This window comes from Rhipicephalus sanguineus, chromosome 8 (assembly GCF_013339695.2).
Source record: "Rhipicephalus sanguineus isolate Rsan-2018 chromosome 8, BIME_Rsan_1.4, whole genome shotgun sequence".
Lineage (NCBI taxonomy): Eukaryota > Metazoa > Arthropoda > Arachnida > Ixodida > Ixodidae > Rhipicephalus > Rhipicephalus sanguineus.
The window spans coordinates 86,719,424-86,732,803 of record NC_051183.1 but is presented as its reverse complement, the minus strand read 5'-3'; the positions used below and the strand labels follow the sequence as shown (position 1 = coordinate 86,732,803).

General features: G+C 45.1%; 1 protein-coding gene across 1 annotated transcript in view; it reads left to right on the top strand.

Moving 5' to 3' along the window:
* LOC119402191 (venom metalloproteinase antarease-like TtrivMP_A) overlaps positions 1-7,751 on the top strand; it is a 28,967-nt gene extending 21,216 nt beyond the window's left edge. Inside the window, exons 12-13 of the mRNA XM_037669306.2 lie at positions 5,941-6,054; positions 7,538-7,751. Of these exons, the coding sequence (XP_037525234.1) occupies positions 5,941-6,054; positions 7,538-7,579 (156 nt within the window). The 3' untranslated portion in view covers positions 7,580-7,751. The remainder of the gene's footprint in view (positions 1-5,940; positions 6,055-7,537) is intronic.
* Positions 7,752-13,380: the final 5,629 nt, after the last annotated feature.

Here is a 13,380-nt window from a genome sequence, read left to right as displayed (position 1 = left end):
TATCACCCTCCTTTAGCATGTAGGCCTTTCCTCCGGGTAGTTGTGAATGTCCAGGCAGGTTTTCGATGCTAATGGTGGCCGAGGACTCCTGATTTTTTTTTTTTCAATAGCTGTTTTCTTCCACCTTGACCCAGGGAAGCCTCATACCTGAAGCAGGCCTTTGTGAGAAGCTTGTCATTACTTCCTTTTCACTTTGCATGTTTTTTTCCGACTCGATTAACGGGAGGGGCACGGTTGGTGAAACGTACCTCCCCCTAGTAACGAGCCTTGGTACCTGTGCGCCGCTGGGTGAGTTACAAATGTACCAGTGCAAGGAATTTCTGTAGATCACAAGCGATGTTTGCGACTTCAGGAACGCACACAGACCGTGGAAGAATTCTCGTTCGAGCTTTTAAGGATGACGGACGAATCTAACCATGTCGCTTATCTGTGTTGTTCGAAATGCGATAAGGATGAGCGAGTAAAAGCATAGGAGTGATAGCTAGAATATCGGCGTCGTTCTTACTGCTGAAGAAAGTAATGTTTTACAATGCTGTTTTTTTTTCTTTTCGTAATCTTTTTCTACATTTCTAAAACTACAAGTAAATATGTAATTAGAGGAAGAGAAAAACGTGAGAGTATAGGACACATCCACAGTTTGCTCTCCTTTATGAGAAGTATATAGTGAGCCAGTGAGAAACAACGCAAAACTGGAAAGATCAGCACATATTTTCCAGAAGACGCAGTATCTCGTATTACCTGTCAGTACATTGTCATCTTTTCCATGGTGTACAGTTTCTTTCATTTCATGGCGCCAGCTTGATGGAATAGCTCGGTGATTTAATCTGGTGCTTTTAACAGCGGAGCTCTTTTTGAGCTAGGCTTTTGCCCACGACGCCAAAACAGAAATGATCACCATCATCAGCCGGCCGCGCTTTCTTCGTCTTCTTAATCTCCTGCTTCGCTCCCGCAACACGTGCGGTGATTTCGCTGGTGCAGGGCACAGTAACCTGAATGGCTAGAGAACGAGTACAGAGAAAGTGAAATAAAGAAGCATAGATAGAAAAAGAAACAGAACAATTTTTACCGAAAAGAACTTATTCGCGATGAGGTATTCGAACCCGCGTTCCCGCGATCCCAAGGCGAGCATCTTATCCACTCAGCTATCCAGGCAGGCTAGCAGAGCATAGCATAGCCTTGTGTATTATAGTATAGGAATGGGAAAATGAAAGTGAGAAGCAGGAGGAGAGGTGTGAGGGTGAATAGGAGGGAAGAGAGCAGAGAGAATAATAGCATACAGAAAACGAAAAAAAAAAAACCAGAAATAGATGGAATGAAAAGCACAAAAAAAAAAGCGAGAGAGAAAGAACGAAGGAAAGAGAGTAAAAGAAAAAGATGGCTGATCCTTCCGTCATAGCAATCGGTATAACACGAAGGTGAAACGTATCGCCACAGAAGTTGTTTATTGTTTATAGTGCAGTGTTATATGTGAGCTTCTACGATGTCTATTGTTGCTTGGCAGATATATCATTACTTGACGTGGACGCACCCACGTTGACGCCTAGTGGCACGTCTGCCTGCCGACGACTGACGCTCATTATCATGATTTAACCCTTGCGGTAGCTGAAGTTGTCAAGATATACCTGGACATCACATATGGTGAATCCTGCGGAAGGGGGCGTCAACAAGCACATAGTGAACACTGATACTCGATATGCACACCTTCAAAGCGTCGTGAAGCACGAAGTGAAACGTAAAGAGTTAATTCTCACGGGGCGAGCGGGGAACGCAGTGCTCCAGCCACGAGAGCGTCGCAGAGCTATTATTCGATATGGATGGTTCCTATGAGCGAGGCTTGGGTTAAAGCCACCACCACGTTGTATGTTAAAGCATTGATGAAACTACGTTTTTATTTTTTAACACGAAAGTGTTTTATGCCGGGGTCTAACAAGACTTCAGTGACGTATTTCCGTCACGGAAATGACGTCGAAAAAATATACACGATCAGATGGCAAAGGTACCGTCAACGGGCATCGAACCCACGACCGCTCGGTCCGCAACAATAGATGCCGGGCACGCTATCCACTGCGCCACGGTCACAGACTGTGGAGGGTTTACAAACGCGCCTTTTATATCTACCAATCTCCCGGTCTGCTAGGTGGTGTTGACCTCTGGGAGTGGTAAGGTAAAGTAATTCGTCATTGCTGCGGCCTCCGCGACTAGCACCTGCAACGCGTTACGCGTCCGTCCCGTTTGGCGCGTTTTCAATATAAGTTGAATTTTGTCAATGCCTTAACACACCGCTAGGTGGCGACCTTTGCCCAAGCGTAGTAAAAACGTCGGCCTCGCTCATAGCATCACGTTAATACAAACCGAAAATAGCTCTGCGACGCGCGCCTGCCTCACCTGGCTGTAACACCGCGTTCCACGCTCACGCGCTCGCCCCGAGAAAAATTGCGGCCGGGCTACCGAGGCGGCACGACGCGCCTTGCGTTTCCCTCTAGTCCGGCCGTGGTGTTCAATCACATTTTAACATGCCGCGGGATGGCGACCAAGTTCTGCGCCCAATATGCAACGCTCTTGTGGCTATCACACCTCGTTCTCTGATTACGCTTTGACCATTAACTACTACAGCTACCACAAGGGTTTGTCTAATCATCTAACATGGACGTTAGTCGTCGGGATGGAGATGTACCACCAATCGTCAAAGTGGGTGCATGCACGTTAGACGGTGCCATTAGCTGCCAGACATCAATATACATTGTGCAAACTATCTTACATCAATGTACAGTAAGCATTCAGTTACTTCTGTAAGGGCACGCTTTACTGTCGTGTTATTCCGATTCCTATGACGGAGGGATCAACCCTGTTTTTTTTAGGGGCGAAGCTCCTTAAGGTGACACCCGTTCGTCCCTCGTAGTCGTAGTCGTAGTGCGTAACTATTCTTACCCTTTGACCTCCAAGGTGGTGCCGGTGGGAGATTTTTCCTGTGCGTTGTTGAACAATAAAAAATTCGCAGCGTGCGCATTAACTAAAGGCCGAATTCTTCTGTCTCTCATTCCCCATTAGCAGCCATTGGCATGTTCCAATAGGAAACGTTAGCAGAAGTGTAAGTGTTAGCTAAAAGCCGACTTCTTCTGTCTCTCATTCCCATTAGCAGCCATTGTTTACCTCCAAGGTAGTGCCTGGTGAGATTTCTCCTGTGCGTGATTAAACAATAAAAATTTTGTTCAAAACGCCGTTGATTGATGAAATAAACCAACGAAAGACGCCAGATGTTTTGTAAAAGCAAAACGAAAGAACATGTTTCTAAAGCAAAACGAAAAGACGCCAGCTGCTTAACGAAAGACGCCAGATGTTTTCTAAAGCAATGGTTTTCTAAACAATGAAAATTCACAGCGTACATGTAAAATTAAAGTGAGCTGCAAGTCGTCATAACTCATCGAACCTTTAGTATAAACGCGCCCGATCTCACGTCGGTGATGATGTACTGGGCAGAATTCACGGAAGATTCACGGTTTATCGATGAACCTCCGCAGCTTCGCCCACTCATCATCATTCACTCCGTGGATATGCTGTGATTTTTTTTTTATTTTCGAGCCCGGTTGGCACACTTGTCACCACCCCGTTATAAAGGGGGCATTCATAGCGTCCATCCATCCATCCATCCATCCATCCATCCATCCAAGAGCACTGTGAGAGGAACGTGTGAAAGATAAAAGGTGCATTCATGTAGCCTCCGTTATGTATTTGGCGGTAGCTCATGGGCTAAACGCCCGCCGCCGTCGTCGGAGACCATGATGTCATGGGTGCGACTCCTTTGTACGGAATATTTTAGTTTTTTTTCTTTGCTATCTGGTGACGTTGATTTTGCTGACGTACTTCCGTGACGCAGATACGTCATGAAAGTCTTGGTGGACCCCGGCATAAAACACTTTCGTGTTAAAAGTCAGAGTTTAGCTGCAGGGGCGAAGAAAGAAATGTAATAACAACAAACTAGAATGTCGCACGAAGAACAGCAAACAGCTCGATACTCGCAGCTCGCCGCTAAAGCGCAGAGGATGCACATAAAGAACACACACAGGACGTGCGCGATCAATGGTTATAGCTTGACACTTGCAGCGCACTGCTCAAACACAAGGAAGGACGCTTAGAGAAAACCAGAGGTACACGCAGGACGAAAGCGAACAAAGAGCTGTCACTGTTGTGACTCCTGCGTGCTTGAGCAGCGCGCTACACCGGGGCGTTCTTAGATACTTTTTCTGATTGACGACTGCGCCACGCGGAGTGACCGCTACACGTATCATGCTGTGCGGTGGCGTTCGACGTATTGTCTACCCAGCGTTGCACATCGCGAGTGGGTACATGAATGGGTCACTTTTTAATACGCGTCTCAAAGGCAGTTTTCAAACTAAAGCCAAATATTGGAGTGTTGCATTATAGCGCAACCTTCGGGGAATATCGCTGCTGATACTGCACACGCTGAAGCGCCTCCGAGGTCTGCGTACTGCCAGCAGTAAATGATGTATATATAAATAGTTCGCCGTTAGCATTCAAATCAATGCATGGCGCGTGGCGCAGTTGCCTAACGCGGCACGCTGCGGAACGAGGGGTCGCAGGTTCGAATCCCGTGACGGCCTACAGAGTCTATTCTTCTGATTTATTGTTGTTTGTGGCTTCTATTTATATATACATATATATATATATATATATATATATATATATATATATATATATGTACGCACACACACACACACACACACATATATATATATATATATATATATATATATATATGACGCGATATGACACCGACGGCACAAACTGGCCGAGAGTGTCCATGCATATTGTTGCCCATATTCTTGCTATAGGAATAAATGGAGAGAGAAAAAAAGATAGAAGGAGCAAGCGAGAGAAAGAAAAAGAAAAAAATGAAAAAAAGAAAGATATATGTAGCTAGAAAGAGAGAAAGTGAGGGTAAGAAACGAACAAGAGAGTGAGAAAAATAATTGAAGGTGAGGAGGAGGAAAAGAAGGACGGGGAGAGTAAAGCATAGCATGGACAGAATTAACAAGAGGGAAATAGAGAGAAACACATGTGGAAAGATAAAGAAAGAGTGAAAGAGATACAGTCGAAGAAAGAAGGAAACGGAGCGAGAGAGAAATGAGGTACAATGTAAGAGGAAGCACGCGAGAAAGAGAGGGGAAGAAATAGCAATGATGAATGAAAGAGAAAGAAATGAATAGATAGGGAGAGAAAAAATAGAAACAAGTAAAGAAAAGCGACAGATAAATGGAAAGGGAGAAAAAGAGCACGAAAGAAAAAGATAAATACAAAAAAAATCAAGACCGCCTAGCTCCGCACTTCCTTCACAGGTTTGGTACCTCTAGTGCGAACCTGCTTTAATATTTAGAGCGCAGCTCTTAGGCACGCGTTTCTGCGTTGAATGGCGTCGCCGTCGGCGTAACCGATAGAGTGAAAAAATATGAAAGAGAGCGAACGAGCAGTCGGTCGGTATCACAAGCCATTGGCCTCTAACTTCGTTTCCTTAAACAGTTACAAACACTTACCCCTCGATCGGAGCTCGTGCGTACGCAGGGCTGGCACGTGTATACTGCGGCTGGCTCCGCTTGTGCCAACGGGGCTGTCAGCGTTTCGCTTGGTTCGAGACGCCTGCAATGCATAGAGTGGTGTGCGTACCAATCGAGCGCCGGTAGTTTCTGTGGCAATATATAACTAATGTTACATTCCTACTACTGCGGATAGCCAAAACTTCAAACCCAGTTGGTGTTGCTCCAACATAATGCTGCGCTCAGAATTCGCATTAGGGAGTACCGTAATCGTCGGTGAATTTTTTCGTGTTATTTTTCAGTTCGGTTAACAATATATAGTTTGATCTTCATTTGCGCGCTGATGTAGATCGACAGCACTTGACAAAAAAACTTCGGTTCTTTTTTCCAGCCTGAGGATGCAAGCAAGAAATGCAAAATGAACTGTTGCTTTCCAGTACCACCTAACCTGAAAAATTGCCTTGAGTGTAACATACTGGACGGAATGGAGTGCGCTGGAGGAATGGTTTGTATCGTCTGCTTTCGCACGGTTTCCTTCGAAATTTGCAAAAATAATGTTAACAGCTGGAAAATGAAACGCGTACCAGGGCATAGAGGGTCCAGCCATCATTTATTAACGTGCCATGAAGAGTGGTTGTTCGAGCTAGTTGGTGTTCTACGAAGGCTACATCGTAGCGCATCCTTCTCAATGCAAGCACTCCGGCAGGAACCCAATGTAAGCGTATTTGAATCTCTGATACACCCTATCGCTGAATACTTACCTTTGATAAGGACAATCCCTTCCATTTATTTATATATCGTGACGTATTATACAGCAATAATATAACATTAATATTAATATCTGGGACTTAACGTCCCAAAACCACGATATGATTATGAGAAACGCCGTAGTGAAGGGCTCCGGAAATTTCGACCACCTGGGATTCTTTAACATGCACCTAAAGCTAAGTACACGGGCCTCAAACATCTTCGCCTCCATCGAAAATGGAGCCCCCGCGGCCGGGTTTCAATCGCGTAGTATAAAGCGAGTTTCAGCGCTGAAAGCTGTGTCACTTATTGTCTGGAGGAGTAACCTCACAGCATGAAAATCCACTGGTCGTCCCCCCAGACCCCAGATGGCTTCAGCGGACGTGGGTATTCTGTGCGTTGAGGTACAGAACGCGTGAAAGTCTAGAACTACTTTATTAACACTATCCTCTTTTCGCAGTTGAGCCACATCAGCTGATACATATGGCGTGTTCATATGAATTAATAATTATTGCAATGATACGGCCTGAGTATTTCTATCCCGCCTCCCCAAACGACCATCGCATAAACTGGTGAAAAGTGTACATCCAGCAAGTATCCAGCGTTTTTTTAATGGCTTGTTTATCATTTACTCGCGCCATCTATCTCAGCGCTTCCCGGGATACCCGTAGGCTTCGAAGAGACAGCTGCTTGCTTAAATAAACGCGCATTCTACCAAGCTTAGGCAGACGAAATGCTCAATCGTTTTCAAAATTCGTAAGTACAGAATATTAGCGCAGCGCGCTGCGGATGCCTGCACGTGGAGTTAAATATTGTCGAAATAAGCCAAAATAAAGGCCACCTGGAACTGAAGTGCCTAAACATATGAAGAGGCGAATTTCACCTTGGTATGCCGAGATCATGGTTTGGAATGGCAGTGAAAATTGCCCTACCATGCTAAGATACGAAGTGACGCTGTAGTGTTGGCTGCGGAATAATCTGCGGCATTCATTTCATATAGTATACGCTAATCTGGCTAGAACTTGAACTTATCATACACGAAACAAAAAATATCCTTATGGGAGCTCAGTAAAAATAAATCGCCTGCAAACATTTTTATATGTTACCTGAAAATATTTGTGATATTCAGACTAGCTAGCTCTTGCTTCTTCTTTATAGTCTTGCGAAACTGTTCATATAATTCTGCGACGACTCCCTGTTTGTTTCATGTTCTTTGCAAAAACCGTTTTTCTATATTGCAGACATGCAAAAGAGGAGTCTGTGGAGAGCACGCATGGCCTTGACTAAGCGTACAACTGGTCATAATTCAAGTTCACAGAAAAACGATGGAATTGCAGTGTGTGTTGAATTCTTGATGTCATGATATGGGTAACAATTTCCACAAGGCATTGTGTATGGGGAATCGCCAGAGAGGAGGAAATATTAAATAATTGTTCAATATTTTCAGCATCATTTTTTTAAATGCTCGCAATCTAAGCGGTATCCCATCCTTGCAAAAATGAACTATTCGTAACCATTTCGTTTTTGTATTCGTGATGCCTACCTACGATGCCGCTACGGAAGCTACAAGCGGCTTATTACCATTTTGCATTCTTTAAATACTTTATCCTTCGCCCAGACACCTTAACAGTCAGCCTTAATGATTGATCCTAATTCAAGTTATTTGATACATGCAAGCTTTCATGTATTCTGAAAAACGTCGCAAGCTGGCGTGTCGCTTTGCTTCAGTTGACAAGAGTCGTCATTAGTCAGTCACGGTGCCTTCGGCTTAAGTTTCACTTTTATACTCAATGTTCTGGTGTGGCTATAAGTAGACCCTAGGACGCACATAGAAATTTCCTTTTCTGTACAACACTCACGGATTGAAACGCAACATCGTTTGTTGAATATAACGACTGTTGTGAGGAAGTTCTCGTGGCTATCGGGACATGTCGCTAGAGATTTGGACCTAAAGGTAATGCTGACTGGGATGTAATTCTTATAGTGAAAATTGCGCCCCTATAACATGTACTTTAGACCATCGAAACGAAAGTACTTGCTTAACTTAGCCTTAAAATATCGTGTTTTTATGCTCGAAGTAGTGCTTTCATTTGAATCATTAAAGGGGTCCCGAAACACTTTCTAACATGGTCAAGAAACTCAACCAATCGGTAGACCAGGCCCCTTTGACCCTGTAAACCTAACGCTGCAGAACTTCACGCGGCAGCAGACTTGCAATTAGATTTAATAGACGGCTAGTAGTCGGTGGACAGTACGTGGCCGTTGGCTGATTCAGTGATCGCATTATTGTGCTCGTGTTCATGACGCAGGCCAATGCGGTTTCTTGAGCATTTTGCATCCCTTCCTCTATGTTTCATCCAAAGCGTCCGCCGTGACAAAAGAAGAAATGCGCTTTAGGCATGCGAAGAATCCTGCGAGAGAGAGAGAGAAATAACTTTATTGGGTCCTGGCGGCGTTTTAGGCCAACTGGACGGCCCAGAGGTGCTCTTCCGGATCCGAGCTTAGCAGTAAGGTCTCCCACTACTCATCATTATTTATAGTGCGACCCTGTAGGGTCGCCTGAGGGCAAGCCTACAGAATGTGTCGCAGATTCGCCCGTTCCCAGCATAGCTAGCATTTGCCATCGCATTGGTCGGGGTAATAACGACTGTAGGCCACGGGATTCGGGTGAGTGTTGGTTTGCAGAAGGCGCCAGACCGCCGTCTGTGTCTTATTGAGTCTCGTGCAGGCAGGGGGATAGGGAGCCCTCGCCAATCTATAATATTTAGTGATTTCAATGTAACTGACCACGCGCTCCTCTCTCATCTCTGGCTGAGCGTGCTCACTGGCTCGCTCTGTCAGTACTCGAGCCACTGTGCGAGCCGCCTCGTTTCCAGGGAGCTCCGCGTGTGCTTGACAGATTCAAAAAGATTGTGTCAGTGTATTCGGAATGCAATGAATACGCATTGTTAGATCTTTCGATGATATCTTGGAAAAGTGTTTTTAGGACGCCGTTACTACCAAAGGGAGAAGGGGGTACACCAGAACCATCGGCAGACATTGGCCGTAGGAGCACGTTTATGATCTAAGTCTTGTTGATCACATAAGCGTCCTTGCGCTCACTCATCGCCGTACAAATCTCTGCGTATTTGCCCAAGGTTGAGCTTGATGTCAGGGATATCATGCCAGCGTTTCAAGACACATATTTTAAGGTAGTCTAGTGATTTGCGTGCACTGGTCGAGCCTCTGCATTATATTCCTTGCGAATGATGAAAGGGGCTGGAGCTTCGATGTGCTAGAAGATAGCAAGTTCGAGGACTACGTCCATCTCTTGCTCTGTGCGGCTTGGTATTTTACAAGCAGGCACTTGATGTATGATGTAGTGTCATTTGTTCTGTGCTCATATATGCCACATCTGAATCTGTGCAGCATATACCACCGCTTTTGTAGTTAGTGAGAGGCCAGTAATTTCTCACCGCAATGTCCTTATACCGTAGCAATATCTTCAAAGACCTGTTCGACATTCAAAACTCCGAAACTAATAAACAGCGGTGACTCGGTTCATGATCAGAAGGGAAAGGCTTCAAGGACGCTTCAGCTTAGCTTTCAAGATTTGAACGTGATTTTGTAATCGGGCTCCCCTGGCATCGCATTCTCGTTCGCTTGCCTTGGTTCGGCTCTCCGTGGACTAGTAAACCGTGCCGCGAGGAAAGGAACATATGTGGCCGTGCCTACTGCCAGCAGAGTTGCGAAGCGTTTACCGTGAAAAAAATCATCATTTTGCGAAGTAGGAAGTACAGCACAGGGCGTCCGCAAGGCAATACGCGCAGCGACGGAGCTGCACACTTTGTTATTCCTGTGGACAATGATGATAATCGTGATGAATTATGAATTAGCTCTCTACTGGGAGCACCGCTTTCGACTGCGCACTGGTTGAGCAATTGACATGGTGTGAGACCTGGTGCAACAATACATTTTTACCACAAAATAATGCGTCTGTTAACACGACTCATCGCTCTGAATAACACCTGTGTAGACTTTTTCCCGGAAGCGGTTTCAAGTAGTGATATTGCTCTGTGGTAGAACATCTAACTGCACGGCAGCATGCCTGGATTCAACTCCGGTTGCAACCCCTGGCTTTTATTCTTTGCATCAACATTGATTTTTCGGTCATGGACAACGCCTCCGACACCAACACTGGAACTTCTGCGACACGTGCTGCTTAACGATGTCCTATAAACAGCTATACGGCGTATGAAACAGCATATCAGTTTGCTGCTTGTTGTATCTGCGGTTACGCTAGCATTTTTTGCGGGAAAACGTGCCAGATACACGTTCTGATGCTAGGCAGCACATAACAAACAAATTTACTATCTTCTGTTAGGTTCTCGCGAGCACGAAGAGACTGAAATCTGCGTTCTAAACGAAGAAATGAAAATACTGGCTACCGGAAGTAGTTAAAACATGAATAAATAAGAAGCTGATGGACGTCTTCAAGCTGTGGCGTAGCGGTAACGTGTCCGACTCAGGATGCACGGTGCGTCGAGGTGGTGGGTTCGACGCTCGCTGGCTCGTTTTTTTTTTTTTTTTTGATGTGCTTTTTTTGTCGCAGCGCTCGTGTTTCAGCCCTAATTACGATCTGCGCATGACCACAGATTTTAAAAACAATTCAAAAGCCCGATTTCGGCCCGTAACGTGTGTCCCAGTGTGCAGCGCGCCAGCGTCCAGCGTGCCGCGCTGCACACCAGCGTCCAGCGTCCCAGTACCTAGCCCCACACTGGTCCAATAATCAGGTATGGCACTGGGACAGTGACACTGGGTTTTCCAATAGGGTCATTTTTCTTTATTTGTTTCTATTTTTTCTCTCCCTCTCTATACATTTCTTTCTCTTTCATTCATCATTCCTATTTCTTCCCCTCTCTTTCTCGCGTGCTTCCTCTTACATTGTACCTCATTTCTCTGTCGCTCCGTTTCCTTCTTTCTTCGACTGTATCTCTTTCACTCTTTCTTTATCTTTCCACATGTGTTTCTCTCTATTTCCTTCTTGTTAATTCTGTCCATGCTATGCTTCACTCTCCCCCTCCTTCTTTTCCTCCTCCTCACCTTCAATTCTTTTTCTCACTCTCTTGTTCGTTTCTTAACCTCACTTTCTCTCTTTCTAGCTACATATATCTTTCTTTCTTTTTTTCCTTTTCTTTCTCTCGCTTGCTCCTTGTATCTTTTTTTCTCTCTCCATTTATTGCGATAGCAATAATATGGGCAATAATATGCATGCACACTCTCGGCCGGGTGGTGCCGTCGGCGTCATATCGCGGATACATATATATATGTAAATATAAAGAGGAGCCACAAACAACAATACATCAGAAGAATAGATTCTGTAGGCCGTCACCGGGATTCGAACCTGCGACCCCTCGCTCTGCAGCGTGCCGCGTTAGGCAACTGTGGCATGCGCCATGCGTTGATTTGAATGCTAACGGCGAGCTATTTTATATACACCATTTACTGCTGGCAGTACGCAGACCTCGGAGGTGCATCAAGGAACATCAGTCAGTTACAGCGAACGCTCGTTGTTAGAACACTGGCATGGCGATTCGTGTACATGGAGGTGAGCAAGCACATCTAACTTCGATGCGCCTCCGAAACATTAAGGTAGCGTGATCCAAATTGTGGGCATTACTGGCTTTCTATGTATCCAGTGAACAACAGTGTGGAGAGCACATATCATTGTATGGTCCCATTGCTTATCGATATTTTATTGTTTTTTTTGGAGTCTGTGTGGATGCCGACTGGGGTATTAATACGTGTTTCAGGCACTCATTGGTAAAGCAGTGCTTTCAAGATTATTCCCATCTCTAGTAAATAGAATACCTGCTCATTGTCTGTGAAGCCTAAATGAAGGGGTTTGTCAGGCACGGCAGATTTCACCGTTCCCTGGTTGTTCACATCGCTGTGATCCACGGCTGATTTTGCTTAGCGGAAAACGCCTTGTTTTTTACGTTGGTTGAAATCAAGTGTTAAGGTAAAATACCTTAAATAAATATTTTGTATATCAAAGAAAGTAAGCTGACTGGCATTTGATGATTCAGGTGATTTTGTCCCCTTTATTGTGTGTTATTATTATGTTAGAAATTTCCAGCTCACTCGCACTTTTCATGTTTTGTTGCACTGCGTGCAAAGCGTCGCAACGTTCGTCCACATAAAACCCCTCTACCTTTTACGAAATAGGCCGTTATGTCGTCATCTGCGCGCGGTTTTCCGCGGGGCATCTCGTTGTTCTTTCGACACTCTGCAGAAGTTACACATGAAACTTCATAGTCTTGCTCAACTATATTTTCACTCCGGGACAGATGGAATATCTGGGAACCGAGTATGTCAGAGTAGAATTCTGCTGCCATCCTATGTAGCTAAAACGGTGGAAAACAGTGCCCCAGTGAGCGTGTATTTTCTCCTTCATAAGCAGAGTTTCCTTCTATTGTTCTGATGCTGCCGCTTTGTGTTAACTCAAGAGCGCTAAAGAGCTCGCGTCGCAGAGATTCCGGTGTTTGTGTCGGCGTCGCTGGTTGTGAGCGAAAAAATTGATAAATGAATTGATGAAATGACTAAATATATGCATTCGCTCCGAGCGGCAATTGAACTCTGGTCTTTCCCGTGGCAAGCGCAAGGACATACCATGCGATATAACTATGTTTGCTATCATTACGGTGTCAGTATATGCATATTTCGCAAAAAAAGGCGGATGGAGCGGTCGACTGGCCCCTCTAGAGAAGTGTAATTCGGACTGCACAAGAAGCTGAAAATTAAAAAAGAGAACAATTCGGAACATTGACCTTCCAGACACCACAGCGCAATGCTTTAGCGGGCTGCGCTTCAATATCTAAACGGCATATAGACCTGCTCTGCAGTACCCATCAGGATCATGGCGTCCTCGCCTCCAAAGCATTCAAGCGTTGTTGTTCGGGCCAGTCGCTTTCAAACGCACCTTCGAAGCGTCAAATGTATGTGTCCTGTACACGCAGCTTGGCCGATTCTGGTATGGGTGCGCTCATAACGGGTACCGGGACGCCCAATCTTGCGAGTAATCGATATCAGTTCCAAACGATGA